At 37.8% G+C, this 19,541-nt stretch overlaps 1 protein-coding gene across 1 annotated transcript in view; it reads right to left on the bottom strand.

The window, feature by feature from the left end:
* RB1 (RB transcriptional corepressor 1) overlaps positions 1–8,377 on the bottom strand; it is a 152,208-nt gene extending 143,831 nt beyond the window's left edge. The window contains 4 exon segments of the mRNA XM_078070371.1: positions 5,135–5,261; positions 8,012–8,085; positions 8,088–8,117; positions 8,119–8,377. Coding sequence (XP_077926497.1) covers positions 5,135–5,261; positions 8,012–8,085; positions 8,088–8,117; positions 8,119–8,181 — 294 coding nt within the window. The 5' untranslated portion in view covers positions 8,182–8,377.
* Between the last annotated feature and the right edge of the window lie 11,164 nt (positions 8,378–19,541).

Raw genomic sequence — 19,541 nt, 5'->3', positions numbered from 1 at the left:
ATCATGTCATCTGCAAATAGTGAAAGTTTTACTCCTTTCCTGATTTGGATGTCTCTTATTTCTTTTTGTTGTCTGATAGCTGTGGCTAGGACTTCCAGTAGTGACAGCGGTGAGAGTGGACATCCCTGTCTTGTTCCTGACTATAGAGAAAAAGCTCTGTTTTTCCCCATTGAGGATGATATTAGCTGTGGGTTTTTCTTATATGGCCTTGATTATGTTGAGGTTATGTTCCTTCTAACCCTACTTTGTTCAGGATTTTTATCATGAATGGATATTGTACTTTGTAAAATGGTTTTTTTTTAATCTATTGAAATAATCATATGGTTTTGATTCCATCTTAAAAAACAAAGCTGGAGGCATCACAATTCCAGATTTCAAGTTATATTACAAAGCTGTAGTGATCAAAACAGTATGGTACCAGCACAAAAATAGACACAAAGATCAATGGAACAGAACAGAAAACACAGAAATGAACCGACAACTATATAGTCAGTTAATCTTCAACAAAGCAGGAAATAATATCCAATGGGAAAAAAGTCTCTTCAACAAATGGCTCTTGGGAAAACTGGACAGCAACATGCCAAAGATGAAACGGGACCACTTTCCTACACCAAACACAAAAATCAACTGAAAATGGATTAGAGACCTAAATGTGAGACCTGAAACCATAAAAATCCTAGAATAGAATGCAGACAGTAACGTCTTTGATACTGGCCATAGCAACTTCTTTCTAGATATGTCTCCTGAGGCAAGGGAAACAAAAGCAAAAACAAACTATCGGGACTTGATCAAAATAAAAAGCTTCTGCACAGCAAAGGAAACAACAAAACTAAAAGGCAACCTATGGAATGGGAGAAGTTATTTGCAAATGACATATAAGATAAAGGGTCAGTATCCAAAATGTATGAAGAACTTATAAAACACCCCCAAAAATTAATAACCCAATTAAAAAATGGGCAGAAAACATGAACAGACATTTTTCCAAAGAAGACATACAGATGGCCAACAGATACATGACAGGATGCTTAATCACTCATCATCAAGGAAATACACATTAAACCTACAATGAGATATCACCTCACATCCGTTAAAATGGCTAAAATCAACAACAACACAAGAAATAACAGGCATTGGCGAGCATGTAGAGAAAAGGGAACCCTCTTGCACTGTTTGTGGGAATACAAACTGGTGTAGCCACTCTGGATAACAGTATGGAGGTTCCTCAAAAAGTTAAAAATAGAACTTCCCTATGATCCAGTAATTGCACTAGTAGGTATTTACCCAAAGAATACAAAAATACTAATTCAAAGGGATACCCCAATGTTTATAGCAGCATTATCTATAATAGCCAAATTACGGAAATAGCCCAAGTGTCCACTGACTGATAAGCAGATAAAGAAGATGTGGAATTTATACAATAGAATATTATTCCCACCATAAAAAAGAATGAAATCTTGCCATCTGCAATGACATAATGGAGCTAGAGAATATTATGCTAAGCAAAATAAGTCAGTCAGAGAAAAGACAAATACCATGTGATTTCACTCTTTGTGGAATTTAAGAAACAAAACAAATGATCATAAGGGAAAAAAGAGAGAGGGGCAAACCAAGAAACAGACTCTTAACTACAGAGAACAAACTGATGGTTACCAGATGGGAGGTGGGTGGGGGATTGGGTGATATAGGTGATGGGGATTAAGGAAGGTACTTGCTGTGATGAGCACCTGGTGTTGTATGGAAGTACTGAATCACTATACTGTACATCTGAAACTAACATTACACTGTATATTAACTAACTGAAATTTAAATAACTTTTAAAAATTCAAGGATTTTAACTGATTCTTAACTTCTCCTAAAAAATTATATTAATATAAAATTTTCCAGGGTAGTTCTTAAGTCAAATTATTCTGGTTGCATGATCTAATATAGGCATTCATTTACACTAATAAGTGCTTTATGTGCATGAAGTTATTTAATCCACACTATTAACTCCAAGATCCAGAAATTATTGTTAGTCATTTTTACAAATAACAAAAGTGAGGCTTGGAGATTTTAGGTAACTTGTTTAAGATCATGGAGCTAGTAAATGGTAGAACTGAGACTTCAGTCAGTCTGTCTGATGACAAATCCTTGCTCTTAACCCACCCTCTATTCCAATAAACATCAACTACTTTCAGTTGCCAAAAAGAGTTCCCTTAGTTACTACATTTTTCTTCTTGTTTAAAAGAAGATAGCCAACTGTTATCTAGAATAGCTAGAATGGAATAGCTGCATCAGAAATGGGTTCATTTGTCATAACATTCACTTCTCTGCACAAGCTCTGTCACATTCTCCCTTAGAAATGATTGTATAATCAGAGGTTAAATTCTCGGGCCAACCCTCAAAAACTTGACTATCATTTAAAATAATATTTCTAGGTAAACATCTGGTAATTATAATAGGACAATACCACATCCTCCTCTGTCATACACCCCTGCAAAAAACAGGTACCCAATATCCCAAAGATAACATGAAATTCCTTCCTTGTCTTCCTCCAGCACACAACCAAGGATGATTTCACATCCCCTAGTCCCATCATGAGCTCCATTAGGAAAGGAGATTTAAACTGTGCCAGTTACTATGGAAGGTAAGGACAAAGCCAGGATAAAAGCATAGAATAAGAAAGTAGTAACATTTATTCATACTTGTAGTCAAGTCTGAAGACACTATTACTGTTACAGTTCAGTACAAAAACAATTTTGTGTGAACTAGCCTGGAAGCCTAACTACTATATTGTACTAACAAAGAGATTGGGAACATAACCCACTCATAAATTGGAAACTACCAATATTCCCCAATACTCTCCATAATCTGCTGCTCCTTCCCAACTTTCTGAAAACTAAAAGCCTAGCATTTATGAGCAAGAGGTGAAGGAGCTATGACTCCCTGTAACTGCATATGCACAAAAAAAGCTTTGTACATGAAGTACCCAAATCAGTGGAAGTACAGATGCTTTGGGAAGATAATACCAAAGTCATTCATCCAAGATACTTCAGTATTCCTCCCTTTTTAGTAAGGAGTTCCAGATTATGTTCAGGTCTTTGAAATTGGATTCATTTTCTCTTTTTTATTACCAGAGGTTATGCACTGAATGCTTGTGTCCCCCAAAATTCATATGCTTAAAGCCTAATGCCCAATGTAAAGGTATTAGGAGTTGTGGCCTTTAGGAAGTGATTAGGTCATGAGGGCTCTGTCCTCATGATTGGGACCAGTGTCCTTATAAAAGAAGCCTGAGAAAACTCCCACCCCTTCCGACTTGTAAAGCCAATGACAAGGTGCTATCTACGAAGGAGGAAGAGAGCCCTCACACAGACACAGAATCTGCCAACACCATGATCTTGGACTTCCCGGCCTCCTGAACTGTAAGAAATAAACTTCTGTTGTTTATAAGCTACCCAGTCTGTGGTATTTTGTTAAAATAGTCCAAATGGACTAAGATACTAGAATTTTTTAATGGTTTTAAACATTTTTATGGGATGTACATTAACATATTTTGCTGTGTTAATCTGATCAGTAAAAACAGACAGACATGTACAATAATACAATGCTAAAAAGAAAGTAAATTCATTAAAAGTGTCTGTCTGGAGTGTAATTTAACAATAATTCCCAAAAGATTTATAAATGTTCATAGCTGTTGACTCAGTAATTCAACTTGTAAAAATGTACTCTAATAATCAGATTCATTCATTAATTTATTTAACAAACTATCAAGGACTTACCTTGTGCCAGGCATTATTCTTATGAATAAAGACGTTTATCACATCATATTACAGTGCCAAAAAGTTGTGGGGAAAAAATGTCCAATAATAGTAAGAGTTTTGGCAAATTAAAATATATCTAATGTATAAAATATTATAGTACCATTGGAAACATTATCAAATACCAAAAAAAATTTAACAACATAATAAAATACTCATAAAAAAAAGAAAAAAAATTTAAAACAAGATACAAAACTATTACATGTAACTATACATAATTACATGTATGATCCCAAATCTGTGTTTTAAATGACCAAGCCAGGGACCTTGATCGAGTTACTTAACCTCACTCTATTTCAGTATCTTCTAAAACATCAAGATTTTACATTTTACATGTAAAATAAAGATTTTTTATTTCATATCTCAATGGACTGTTGAATGAGTTATTTTTTTAAATGCTTATAATATTCCCCCAGTACATATAAAGCACTAGTAATTATTTGCTGGTGTTATTGGTAGTAGTAATATTACATATACACACATATATTTATGCAAAGAAAAAAAGGAAAGAAATATATCAAATGCTATCAAAGATTCTAAATTCTAACAAAACTAATTCTGAAACAATCAGGAATTCTGAACACTACATATTATGAGATACTAAAAATTATAAGGTATGGCTTTGTTTTTTAAAAAGTCTTTGTATCAGAGTGAAGTATGTATGAATAAAATATGATAGCTAAGATTTGCTTTAAAATACTTTGGAGGGGTTTACCTGTGGAGATTTTTAAAAATTTTTAATGCTATCAGATGTATGTTATTTACCTCTGTGTAACAAAATTATTACTTGCTTTTCTTTTCTTTATGTTTTTCTATTTTCCAAATTATCTAGGGTAATTCAAAATTATTTTTTAAATGAGAAAATTTTGGGGGCGCCTGGGTGGCTCAGTCGGTTTAGCGTCCAACTCTTGGGTTTTGGCTCAGGTCATGATCTCAGGGCCCTCAGATCGAGCCCTGCATTGGGCTCTGTGCTCAGCAGAGTCTGCTTAAGATTCTCCGTCTCCTTCTCAGGGTTTTAGAGGGGAGGGGGGTAGGGGGGATGGGTTAGCCCGGTAGTGGGTATTAAGGAGGGCACGTATTAAATGGAGCACTGGGTGTCATACGCAAACAATGAATCATGGAACACTACATCAAAAACTAATGATGTAATGTATGGTGACTAACATAACATAATAAAATAAAATTAAAAAAAAAAAAAAGATTCTCTGTCTCCCTCCTGTTCTGCCCCTCCCTGTGCTCAGGCTTTCTCTCTCTCCCTCTAACAAAAACAAATAAAATTTTCTTTAAAAAAAATAAAATAAGAAATTTTTTTCAAAAAATGTTAAGGAAATCCTTACCAATACTCCATCCACAGACGAAACTTTCTCCCAAGTTAACCAAGCTCTTTCTCTGACATGATCTGGTATCTTTAATTTCTGACATAATGCAGTAAAATCAGGTTCTTCGGTTTCTTCAAACACAAGCCTACCAGATAAAAATAGACATATAATAGGGATATACTTACAAATCAAACTAATTAAGTAAACATTTCTTTCAATGGTTTGCATATAACAGCGCTGTTCTGAAAAAAAAAGCATCACTAAATACTTTAAAATCTTATTTATCTTTGAAAAAAATTACAGGTAGAATTTAAACATGTTTATCTTTTTCATAGTCTTTCCAACAAAAATACAACACAGTGAAAGATGTTTGCTGGCCTGGTGAATCACATACAGTTCAAAAAGCAAAATAGTTTTGTAAAAGTAAGTATGATAGCTAAAGCTGTATAGGAAAATTGGGATGACAATAACAGCACAAAGAAGAAAGCCCATATATAACATTACAGAATCAATTTAGTATCAGCGACTTTGCTAAAATGCAGTCTACAACTTATCAGTGTCTCACATAATCTCTCTACCTACTAGTATTTCTTACATGATGATTAACATAAATTACTGCTATGCTTATTTCAGCCTTTTCTCTTTGATCCTCCTTACCCAAGATAGGTAGTCAATAAATTCTTGTTGGCTAGTTCCTTTTCATTCATTTAATGTCTATTTCACACCTAATAATAATAATATGAGGAATACTTAATAACTTTTGAGTATTTACTCTAGTCCTGTCTGTACAAAGCACTTTAGATGCATAGTTTCAGTGGAATCCACACATCAGCCTATTAGATAAGTATTCTTATTATCCTTGTTTTACAGATAAGTACCAAATCAGAGAAGTTAAAGTACTCACTCGAGGTCATGTCCAGTAAGTGGGAAACCCAACAGTTTAATTTAATTTAATTTAATTTTTAATCCATGCCTTTGACCACTATTCCAGACTGCCAACCCTCTTTCAAAACATAATTAACTTTTGATTATGTCAACAATGAAGGTGAAGTGCTGTTCCTAGTGAAGGTTTTCCTTCCAACTTCACCACTTAGGCCAGATATAATGCAACAGAAAGAAGATCTCAACTGTCAAGGCAGAAACAGACTCTGTCACTGAAAGTGCAGGTGGAGTGGGCCCTGAATCCATCCCTAAGCAAGTTGCTAGGCTTCGGATTGCCTGTCACTAGTTTTTACCCTTGCTAAGCAGCTAATCTACAGAGTTCAAATGCCCATACTAGTAAAACCTTTTGTGGGTATTGATACTCAAGAGTAGAGTGTATCTTGTATGCTTTTGACTTACAGGAGATTTTTTGATAGTTCCATCATTTAAAAGTATATAACATAATGTTGGGGTGGGGAAGAAAGGCATTCTTTTCCCCGGTGATGGCCATAATTTCAGTATTTCTGGGTTACCCTATAATAACTGGATAACATGGAATTCTTTAGAGTAGATTTACTGCTTTTTCCAAATGAAAAATTTCAAGTATTGGATACATCAGACCTTAATCAGAAATTAAATTTGTCTTCTCCCAGAACATCCTAGACTTTTTTTTTTTCGTGAGTGTGATTTTTAACTCACACATAAGACAATCCATTTAAACATATGTATTTTTAATAGCCTTTCACAGGCCATCCCAAAAGCCCATTCCAATTTTTTACAATTTGTCTGAACTCTGTTAGTGTCTGGCAAGTTGAAAGAATAGGACTTGGTAATGGGCTAGAACAGGGGAGGAAGAGGTGAGGGACTGAAAGGAATCCCATTCCTCCGAAATCGATATGTAGTCTCAAAGTAGAACCAGTACTGACAATAATAATGGCAATCATACTCTTTCAATCTTAGCTTCTTAACTATAAAGTATCACAATCAAGAAAAATAGGAATGTTGCAATGAAATAAATACCCCCCGTCATGTTCTACTTCATTATCATGGACTCGCCTAAAGTTAGATACCACTTGGGGGAAAAAAAAGTTTCATGTGAGCACAAGAACATCACTAATTTTGTACTCCCCCCCCAAAAAAAACAAAATGAGAGGACACAAGGTTGTTTCCTGGCTCAAAGGCAAAATGAATGAAATAATGAAAAATGCTGAAGATTAATAATATACAAGAGTTTTATGCGACGGGAATAAAAGAAAAAGTTGAGAAACTTTTAAGCACTTAGACTAAACGTCTTACAAAACTTTTCCCCATACACCAGTTCCTCTCAAGAGTTATGTTCCTCCAGTAACTACCGATGGCTCTGAATATAAGGGAGCGCCACAAAAACACCTCAGCCGAGTACCCTGGGGGCAACTGACACGCAGGACCCTGGACTTCACGTCCGATGGCTTTCCTGGTTGGCCTCTCCCAGGACTGGGCTTCAGATGCAGTGCACGCCCAGAGGAAAACACTTTCAGCTGTTGCATCGCAGAACACCAAAACAGAAAGTCAAACGACCACCGAAATACTACAGATCTCAACAGGAGACAAACTCTCCAGCAGACACTAGTCAGTCATTTTTCTTTTTTGCCTTTGATGGGGCCTCTAAATCACCCGCCGCCTGCAAGCCTTTCCGCCTAGAGGAGGAAAGGCGGCACCTGTCACTTTGCTCAGGGACCCGAGCCCCACCCGCCCGACACCTGTCAAGCTGGAGCCGAGACCCTTCCCGGCTTCCCTCCCCTCGCTCCCGAACCCAGACCCCTGTCACCCTCCTCCAGGCGCTCCGCGGTGGTGGGGGACACGGGAGGACCCTCCTCCCGCCCGGAGGCGGCCGCCGGCGGAGACGCGCCCCCGCCTAGACGCCGGGGCGCCCGCCCCGACGCACTCTCGGGGCGCCCTTCTCTCGTGGCGGCCGCCGCGGTTCTGCTCGCTCACCTGGGCAGAGGCAGGTCTTCGGGGCCACTGTCCTGCTCGGGGTCCTCCTCAGGAGGGGGCGGCGGCGGCGGGGGTTCGGCGGCGGCGGCGGCGGCGGCGGCGGCGGCGGCTGCGGCGGCGGCAGCGGCGGCGGCGGCGGCTGCTGCTCTCCGGGGGGTTTTGGGCGGCATGACTCCCCCCCAGGGCAGGAGCCAGTGAATGGTGGCGAAGAGCCGGGGAAGGAGGACGCGCGCACGTCGGGGCACGCCCCGTCCTCTCCCGACTCCCGTTACAAAAATAATTTGAACGTCCCCTGAGAAAAACCGGACGAGCCCTCCCCCGCCCGGCAACCGAGCCCCGCGTCCAACCGCGGGAAAACGTCACTTCCGCCCGCGGCGTCACGTCCGCGAGGCTCCCGGGCCCGCCGGCATCGGGAGGGAACCGGGGTGCCGAGCGGTGCGCCGGGCGGGGGCGCGAGGTCGAGCGGGCTGGGCGTGGACCCCCGGCCTGGGCCAAGGCACCCTCCCTGAGGCAGCCGCCGCCGCCCGGACGTGTCTCCGCTCCAAACTCTCCTTTTCAGGCCTGGGTGCCGGTAACGGGGCACCGCACGGTCTGGTGGGTGAGATTGGGCCCCATTTTTATCTGTGGGCTGATCTGGGGCTGCAGCTCAGGCCCCGCCGGGAATATCGAGCGTGAGCACCCTGGGCGGTCACGCCCCTCTCCCTCCGTGGGCGGCGCCCTCCCTCTCCAGCACGCTCCTCCCGCCCAATCCGTTGGGCAGAATCGGCCAAAACAAAAACAAACATTTGTAGAGCACCTAACAGAAAGTGAATTTTGACGATCACTGGGAGATATAAGGTGTAGAACAATTACTGGCCTTTTAGGGTCACTGTTCACAGAAGGGGAGTGGGGGAGTGGGTAAAGAACAAATTATAGTGTGATAAATGTTTTAATAGCGGTGTCAAAACGGGAGGCACCAACGAAACATCTAAGGCACATCTTCAGAGAAGCGGTGGCAGCTCAATAGAAGTTTGCCAGGCACACCTAACATGTAAGGAGGGCTTACTATGTACCAGGGATTGTGCTGGCCATTTTAACTATCTTAATCCTGGGTCCTGGGGTCTGTTACCCGCCCCCCACCCCGTCCTGTAGTGCTCACTGCTCAGCGGGAAGCCTGCTTCTCCCTCCGCCTGCAGCTCCGCTTGCTTGTGCTCTCTCTCTGTCAAATGAATAAATAAAATCTTTAAAAAAAAAAAATGCACCAAGAAAAGAGGAGCATGCGCAAAGGTACAAAGACCTCAGAGAAGAGCTTGCTGGAAGAGCTTATACCATCCAACATTGGTTTAGAAGCTACGTGTCTTCTCTCGTAATATTTACTGTAATAATAGACTGTCTAGTATGAATACATGTTTTCCTCTCTTTGGCAGACCCAGTGGATTGCTCTGTCAGAACTTCCCAACTGAGGCACTGTGAATAAAATGTAGTTGTGTTCTTATGTGAACCCCCTCATCCTTGGAAGAGCTGACCAGGGTTGAGACAGCAGGAGCCTTCAGTCAAGTCAGGGTTGCAAACCTCTTGGGTTTATCTTAGCCAGTTGTACAGTGGATTACCATTTTCTGTATATACCATGATATATATGTCAGGATGTGAAAAGAGTTGGCAGTCATTGGCCTACTCAACAGCCAGTCTTGCCTAAGTTCAGAAGCCATCTGTTGGGGGCCAAAAGTTTGTCAGGAAGTAGGGCCCAAACCCAGCCCCAGCTCCAGAGAATGAACAGCATCAAAGTGGTAATCCTCTTCACCTTGCCAGGGATTAGTGTAGGTAGGAGCTCAGGATGTAGTTTTGGTCTTTGCAAGATCAAAGATTGTCTGCTGGCAGCCTGATAAAATCAGATACAGAGCTGACACGGTTCTTCTACCTTTATCTATTATCATGAGAATGTGACACTGAAACAGTCGCCGCAGCCATTGTGACTTCAGGCAAGCTGACCTGAGGATAAGGCAGAAATGTTAATGATGTTACAGTAGTAATATCAAAAACATCTGCATCCTCCGTGACAAATGAGTCTCTGATTTGACCCACCCTGGAGCTGACCTCAACTGAGCTGGGGTTTTCAGTTGTTTACACCAGAAAGCATTATGACTAATAATACGCATCCTATGAGCCCCTTCAGGGTAGAGACCAAATCTTAGGCTTTGTTGTAGCCTTATAGTAGCCAGCAGGGTTAGGCACCCAGGAAATGCTTGTTTGCTAACAGTAGAGAGGCCAGGAGAGCAGAGGAAAGTTCTGGGAACTGAAGTAAACTCTATATGTAGATCTGACTTTCTTTAAACCCAGTTTATCAACCTCTGGATTTACCACAGTTGTGATAAATCAAAGACAGATTTCTCAATTTACAAAAGGTTGTATGTCTTTACCATGGATTAATTTAACTATGTTTCTCTACTACATTTAAAATCCTTACACACAACTCAGGAACATTGGGTCGATCAGAAGTTTTATATCTCCCACATGGCTTTCTGTTGCACAACCAAAGAAATATTAGAAATTCTGCAGATTCTTAAAAGATCTTTTCCTGATCTTCCTCCAACAGTGAAATCACTCTTTTAAAGGTTACCTATGTCCTACTTATTCATTCAATGACTTCTTTCTGATCTTCATTCTACTTGACCTTTCTTGCAATTAACACAGTTAACCACTTCCTCTTTCTTAAAACTTCCCTAGTTTTCCCCAAGTCCGTGGTCTCCTTTTTCTCCTCCTCCTCCCTTCTGTTCCTTTGTAAACTCCTCACTGGTTCTTCTCCGTCTTCAGTGCAGGTTCCCTAGAGCAGCATGACTCAAAGTGTGTTCTTTAGACCACTGCCAGTTTGCTTATATCTTATCCACAAGGAAATAAGCACAGAAATTAAGAGTAAGTGCTTAGCAGCATTTATAGCGATTTAATATTTCAGCTATATCCAGGCACATGATCTTTGAACACCTCTCATTAAACAGAATATGGAACAGTTCGGGTGTTTCGCAACTTGTGTGGTTGCAGGTGGCATGACCGTGTCCTTGTCCTGTGCAGTAGGACCACATTATTAGGAGTAAAATCTTCCCTGTGCAGTAGGACCATGTTATTAGGAGTAAAATCTTAAGGTTAGTTTGTTAATTGTAACCCCAAAGTGAATACAAATCTATGAAAGTGTAAATATCTGTTCACTTTTCTAACTTGTTATATTGACAGTCATTTTAATTTTTAATCAAGCCTGTTTTTTGAAATTCATAGCTACGTTAGGGAAGTAAAAATTGTATTATTTGTTTTTAACCCTAAATTATAGATGGTGAAATAAGCCTTACTGTCCTGTTTTGTCAAGAAAAGACACATGTCAGTAGTATGTTAGTAATAATAGTAGTAAACCAAACAATGACCAGAGAAGTGATTCTAAAGAATTAAAGATCCAAGTGTTTTTACTAATTTTATTCAGAAGTATCATCCCCCTTCTATTGAGTTCATAGCCAAAACTCATAGTAAAGTACTAAAACTGTAACTGACTGATGAAGGAATAAGGCCATCAAAATTCAGTAGTATTCACATATAAAATATAAAGAAACTAATTATGAGTTTGATAAAACATTTGGAATTTTTATTTTCCATGCAAATAATCTCCACACATAGGGAATTCATGGATCCAGAATCCATTTCTTTAACTGAAGGATACTTTAAATGTAACTATAACTTAGTAGGACAAATTTTTGGAACTGATAAAGAATTGATACTATTACTGATAAGGAAGATGAATTTTGAAACAAGCATTATTTGTTCCATTTTGGGTAAAAATTAAAAGTGAATGTCCTGAGCTTGCTGAAATTGTTTTAAAATCACTTCCATTCCCTTAAACATATCTTTGAGAGACTAATTTCTCTACTATGAGTGTTACTGAGTAAAACATAGAAACAGTTTAGATACATAATATCTCCTGCTAGAGGCATTGTCAGCAATCCAACCTAATTTAGGTAGTTTAACACAAGAAACACATTCATTTGTCATGTTAAAATCTAACTACTGACAAATTTAAAACATTAAATATAGCATTTAATATGGGAAAATTGTTCCTTCACTACCAACTTTTTATTTAGTTGTTATGACTATGGAATGATAAAAAAAAAACTAACCATGTATTAGCAACTCTATATTAATCACCTATATGCACACTTTCAGTGAACAAAGTAGTTTTTGTAGTTTCTTCTTTTATGCTATGTAATTTTTTGTTCTATGATTTTGAAACGTAACTTTATATCTGTTGAAAATACTAAAAAATGTGAGTTTGGAATTCGTGTGCCTTTTTGTTTTCATTTCATTTTTCAAGTATTTTTAAAGGTTTTATTTTGCAGAAGTATCAATTCATGAAATTAAAACGAAAAGAAAGGTCCTTCACAGATAGTGTGAGATAACACTGGCCTAAAAGATTCTCACCTCTCCTCTCATTTTCCTCTATTTAATTTCCATGATTTAAATCACCTCCATATATGTATGTTCTTAGATTCTTTCGGATTTCAAAAAACAGAGATCCACTTTGTTTACCTTAATTAATCAGGATTGTTGATTAGTTTAGGGGGGAAAAGTGAAAGAGACAAAAAACTAAAAAATAAGAGTCCCTCCTGCTACATTCATGTACTTTGTCATCCATCCAATAGCTGGCTCCCATCCTTCCTGCCTCTGTGAATGTTGTTAGTCTTCATCTCTTTATAATTTTCTCCTGCCACAATGACCCTCTCTCCACGTCACTAATTCACATTCCTCAGGAGAGAGAATATGATTGTTTCCCCTCCTAAACTGTAATTTACATTAGCAGGACCAGATAACATAATTGGCATGACCCAGTGCAAAATGAAAATGTAAGGCCCCTTTTTCACAAATTATTGAGATTTTCAAGATAGTGAGTGTGGAACATTAAACGAAGCACAATGCCTTTCTAAATGGAGTCTTATAGAACTGCACAGCTCACCTGCCCATAAAGCCAGCCATGTCCATGACATATATCTGTTCTGCTAACTAGGGTGTCCCCATGCCTAGCATGAGCCCATGACACTGAGCAATCAATTGGGCTTGATACCAAGTGGTACTAGTTTGGGACTGTATCATTGTTTTAGTTTCTCCTCCTTCCCTGCCCACTCCCCTTTGCCTTCACTCCTATTTCTCTCAAATTGCACTCAGTCTCTATCTTCTAGAGAACCAAAGCTAAAAGACTTGGCTCCAAAGTGTCCTGAAGACATTCAGGATGGGATATCAGAGTTGGCTTAATCACTGGTCTTACAGCAATAAAGACCGAAGCATGGTACGTGGGTAGTAAGTGGGGCCACACAGTGGTATCATAATTACAAAGCCTCCCCACCTGTGGCCAAACAGGATGCAGTGCACCTAGAAGGTGGAGCATTGGAATGTGTAGAGGCTGTGATGCTTGAGCAGTATGGGGATAATAATTGTAGGGATTGGGATGGATTCTGTTACTGGAATTATATACTTTGTAAAAGAAAATGATACCTCAGGGTAGTCAACTGTCACCTTAAGGCACACTGAGAAGGGCAGAAGGCTTCCATTGGCAGTTTTTTAAAAGATTGTGATTTTGATGTAAATTATTTTTGCTTTTGTCTTTCTTGCCGAAGGAGACATATCCAGAAAAATGTTGCTAAGGCCAATATCCAAGAGATTACTACCTACGGTTTTCATCTAAGAGTTTGACGGTTCCAGGTCTTACATTTAGGTTTTACTGCATTTTGAGTTTATTTTTGAGTATGGTTTAAGAAAATGGTTCAGTTCAACCTTTTTTTTTTTTTTTTTTTTTGGTTGTAGCTTTCCAGTTTTCCCAGCACCATTTATTGAAGAGACTGTCTTTTACCCATTGTATATTCTTGCCTCCTTTGTTGTAGATTAATTGACCATATAAGTTGTAGGTTAATTGACCATTAAATGACCACAGATAATTGACCATACAGGTTTTATTACTGGCCTTTCTGTTCTGTTCCACTGATCTGTCTATTTTTGTGCCAGTACCAAACAGTTTTCATTACTATAGCTTTGTAGTATAGCTTGAAATCTGAGATTGTGATACCTCCATCTTTGTTCTTCTTTCTCCAGATTGCTTTGGTTATTTGAAGTCTTTTCTGGGTACATACCCATTTTAGGATTACTTATTTTAATTCTGTGAAAAATACTATTGGTATTTTGATAGAGATTGCATTGAATCTGTAGATTGCTTTGGATAGCATGGACATTTTAACAATATTAATTCTTCCAACCCATGAGCATAGTACATCTTTCCATTTGTTTGTGTGGTCTTCAGTGTCTTTCATCAGTGTTTCAGATACAGGTCTTTCACCTCTTTGGTTAAGTTTATTCGTAGGTATTTTATTCTTTTTGATGCAATTGTAAATGGGATTGTTTTGTTAATTTCTCTTTCTGCTAGTTCATTATTAGTGCATAGAAACAACAGATTTCTGTATATTAATTTTGTATCTCATAACTTCACTGAATTCATTTATCAGTTCTAATAGTTTTTTTGGTGGGGTCTTCAGGGTTTTCTATGTATAGAAAACCCTAAAACCTTTTTCTTTGGGAATCTAAAACACAAAACAAACAAAAAACCAGAAACAGACTCATAAATATAGAGAACAAACTAGTTATTGCCCAAGGGAAGAAGTGTGGGGTGATGGCAACATAGGTGAAGGGGATTAAGAGATACAAACTTCCCAGTTATGAAATAAATAAGTCAGGGATGAAAAGTACAGCATAGGGGATATAGTCAATATTGTTGTAATAATGTTGAATGAGAGGTCATGGTGGCAGTGATGAAAGCATTGCATGGGCCAGAAAATATGGACTCCTCACTAATTCTGATCTATCTAGATTAATGGCCATTGCTGAATTCCCAACTTGCCACTTGTAGATACCAAAACTGAGCCTTTAATATGCCATTACTTTTTGAGAAGACTAGTTGGCCACTTGATGGCAGATTGATTACATTGGACCCCTTCTACCTTGGAGGAAGCAGTAATGCATCCTTATCAGAACTGGTACCTAATCTAGGTATGAATTTGCTTTCCTTGTCCTCAGTGCCTCTGCCAGCACCAATGTCCAAGAATTTATGGAAGCCTGATATATTGACATGGTTTCTCTCACAATAATGGCTCAGACCAGAGAATATATTTTATGACAAAAAAGGGGAAACAACAAACAGAGGCCCATGGTCTTAACCATGTAACTCATCTATATTAGCTAGATTTTTTTGCCTAGCAAAATATTCCAGACAGTGCAGAGTTGAGGAATGCCCTCCAAGATACAGTATATGCACTGAACCAACAGCTAATATATAGTACTATGTCCCCCCGTGACTAGAAATAGGGGTGCAAGAAAAAAAGAGTGGAGGTAGGATTAACCCCTTGTAGTGGAAGGATGCTGTTGGTGCTTTGCTTAAGTGTCCTTTACCTACTCGCACACTCATTCCTCAGCTGCTATTAGTATAGACTGAAAATTGTCCTTAGCCAATAGAAGAAGCAGTGGAGTGCATATACATATAGAAAATGGGCACAAAGGATGAATAACAATGCAAAGATTGTTTCTCCTCATTAATTTTATTTTTACACAATAAATCTAGGTTTGTATAATTGTACTATGTATGATGTTTAGTAATAAGAAAAAATGATATGATTTGTAATTTAAAAATGTAATTTAAAAATGTATACAATCACTGTTGTGAAGTTCTTACATTATATGTAAAGTATATGCAGTATATGCATAATATCAATTCATCAGAGATGCATATTATAATCACTATACCAACCAGCCTCCAAAAAACTGAAAGAAGATATAATTGAAAAGCAAATAGGCTTCAACTGAAAGGCAGTACTAATCAGGCTGGATAAAAAAGTAAGACATAATGATATGTTATTTACAAGAGATTTACTTTAAACACAAAGACATGACTAAGTTAAAGTGATGGACAAAAACTGCCATGCAAACACTAATCATAAGAAAGTTAGAGTACCTAGGACTTACAGTACTCTGTTAAATAACAGTGGTGAGAATGGACATCCCTGTCATGTTCCTGACCGTAGAGGAAAAGCTCTCGGTTTTTCCCCATTGAGGAGGATATTAGCTGTGGGTTTTTCATAGATGACCTTGATTATGTTGAGGTATGTTCCCTCTAGCCCTACTTGGTTGAGGGTTTTTACCATGAATGAAATATTGTACTTTGTCAAATGCTTTTTTTTTTTTTTTTTTTTTGCATCTATTGAAAGGATCATATGGTTCTTATCCTTTCTTTGGTTAGTGTGGTGTATCAAGTTGATTGATTTGTCAAGTTGATTGATTTGTGAATATCGAACCACCCTTGAAGCCCAGGAATAAATCCCACTTGATCATAGTGAATGATTCTTTTAATGTACTGTTGGATTCAGTTTGCTGGTATTTTATTGAGGATTTTTGCATCCATGTTCAGGGATGTTGGCCTATAGTTCTCTTTTTTAGTAGAGTCTTTATTTGGTTTTGGTATCAGAGTAATGCTGGCCTCATAGAATGAATTTGGAAGTTTTCCTTCCATTTCTATTTTTTGGAACAGTTTGAGAAGAATAGGTATTAACTCTTCCTTAAATGTTTGGTGGAATTCACCTGTGAAGCCATATGGCCCTGGAATTTTGCTTGTTGGGAGATTTTTTATTATCGATTCGATTTCTTTGCTGGTTATTGGTCTGTTCAAGTTTTTTATTTCTTCCTTGAATTGTAAGTATTCTTTATGTGTTTTAGATATATGATTTGCAAATATTTTTTCCCATTTTAAAATTGTCTTTCCACTCTCTTAATTGTGTTTCTTAAAGCACAAAAGTTTAATTTTTATCAAGCCCAATTAATTTTGTTTTGTTGCTTGTGTTCGTGGTGGCTTAGCTAAGAAATCAATCAATGCCTAGAGCAAGATCATACGGTTTTATTCTGTTTTCCTCTGAGAGTTTTGTAGTTTAGCTCTTTCACTTAGGTCTTTGATTCATATGAGCTGATCTTTGTCTATAATGTGAAGGAAGAGTCCAACTTCATTCTTTTGTATGTGGATACTAGCTGTCACACCACCATTTGTGGAAAAGAATGTTTGTTTGTTTGTTTGTTTGTTTTCTATATTGAATTGTCTTGGCACCCTTGTTGAAAATCAATTGACCAGAAATGTGAGTGTTTATTTCATTTCTGTTCTACTGAGCTATATGTTTATCCATGTCTGTACCACACTATCTTGATTACTGTAGTTCTGTAGTAAGTTTTAAAGTAGGAAAATGTGAGTGCTCCAACTTTCTTCCTTATTTTTGAAGAATTCTTTGATGATTCTGAAATTTCATTTACATATGAATTTTAGATCTGCTTGTAAATTTCTGCAAAAAAGCCAGTTGAGATATAATAGGGATTGCTTTGACATGTAGGTCAGTTTGGGGAATATTTCCATCTTAACTTTGCCATAGTAAGTCATATGACGCATAAACATGAAATGTCTTTCCATTTAATGAGGCTTCTTTATTTTCTTTAAGCAATGTCTTATAGTTTTCAAAATATAAGGATTACACTATTTAGTTAAATTCATTTATAAGTATTTTATTCTTTTGGTACTATTGCAAATGGACTTGTTTTCCTTATTTTATTCTTTTTTTTTTTTTAAGATTTTATTTATTTAACAGAGAGAGACACAGCGAGAGAGGGAACACAAGCAGGGGGTGTGGGAGAGGGAGAGGGAGAAGCAGGCTTCCCACTGAGCGGGGAGCCTGACGTCGGGCTCGATCCCAGGACCCTGGGATCATGACCTGAGCTGAAGGCAGACGCTTAACGGCTGAGCCACCCAGGCGCCCTTTTCCTATTTTATTCTTAGCTTGTTCATTGTTTTTAAGGAATTTCCTAGGACTTTTTTTTTTTTAATATACAAGATCATATCATTTGAAAATAGAGATCATTTTACTTCTTCCTTTCCAATCTGGATGCCTTTTATTTTATTTTCTTGCCTAACTTCCCAGGTTAGAACCTTCAATACAATGTTGAACAGAAGTGGTGAGAACAAACACCCTTGTCTTGTTTCTGTTCCTTAGCAGAACACATCCAGTCTTTTACTGGTAAGTGTCATGTTCTCTGGGGGGATTTTCACAGAAGCTCTTATTAGGTTGAGTAATTTTCTTTCTATTCCTAATTTGTTGAGTATTTTTGTCATGAAAGGGTAATAGACTTAGTCAGATGCTTTTTCTGTATCTATTGAGATAATTGTGTGGTTTTTCCCCTCCAGGATATGATACAGTATATTATATCAATGAATTTTTAACTCATTTAAAACTTTATTAATTTTTAATTTTTTTTATTGATTTTTTTTTCTTGATCAGTCTAAGTAGAGCTTTATTGCCTCCATTCTTCTTTTATAAGAACCAAATTTTAGTTACACTGATTTTCCCTGAACTAATAAGTGGATTCATTTTCTATTTTATTGATTTTCCTTAAATTTATTGTTTCCTTTTTTCAGCTTCCTTCAGGTTAATTTACTCTTTTTTTTCTTTTGCTTTGTAAGGTGGAAGCTTCAATAATTTAAGTTGTAAGCATTTTAGATAAATTCCCTTTTAGGCACTGATTCAGCTGCTGTATCTCACAAATATGAGATGGTTTAATATGTTGTATTTTTATTAACATTCAGTTCAAAATATTTCATTTTCCTTGTGATTTCTTCTTTGGGTCATGACCTATTTTAAAATGTACCATTTACTTGTTTTATCAATTAGTGAAAGAGGAATATTCTCACCAGGACAGCACTAAGCATCACAGAAAAATTGGTGAATCAAAGTTCATCAAAGTTAAAACTATCTGCTCATCAAAGGACACTGCTAAGAAAAAAACCTAGGCAAGATGTAGACAGAGAGAAAATATTTGTAATACATATATCTGTCAGAGGATCTTTATCCAAAATATATAAGGAACTTCTCCAACTCAATAATAAAAAGACAAACAAACAACACAACGTTTTAAATGGGCAAAATACATGATATATGATTGGCCAATAAGCCCATGGAGAAATGTTTAGTATCATTAGACATTAAAGAAGTACAAATTAAAACCACAATGGAAATAAAAGGCACAGCATACGGAATACAGTCAGTGATATTGTAATAGTGTTCTATGGTGACAGATGGGAGCTACATTTGTGGTGAGCATAGCGTAACATATAAACTTGTCAAATCACTATGTTGTAAGCCTGAAACTAACATTGTGTGTCAGCTATACTCACAAAATAAAATAAAATAAAAATAAACCACAGTGGCATATTCTACAACAACTGGAATGGCTAAAATTAAATATATGGCAACACCAAATGTTGATAAAGATGTGAAGCAACCAAAACTCTCATTCATTTATGTTGGGAGTATGTGGTACACATACTCTTAAGGTGGCCCTCTTTAATCCCCACCTTCTGGTACTCATGCCCGATGTGATCCCTCCCCTTGAGCATGAGTGGGACTTACATTAAAATATGGCAAAGGTAATGGGATGTATATGATTAAATATA

The sequence above is a fragment of the Halichoerus grypus genome, chromosome 4 (assembly GCF_964656455.1).
Source record: "Halichoerus grypus chromosome 4, mHalGry1.hap1.1, whole genome shotgun sequence".
NCBI lineage: Eukaryota > Metazoa > Chordata > Mammalia > Carnivora > Phocidae > Halichoerus > Halichoerus grypus.
This window is presented reverse-complemented; position numbering and strand designations above follow the sequence as displayed.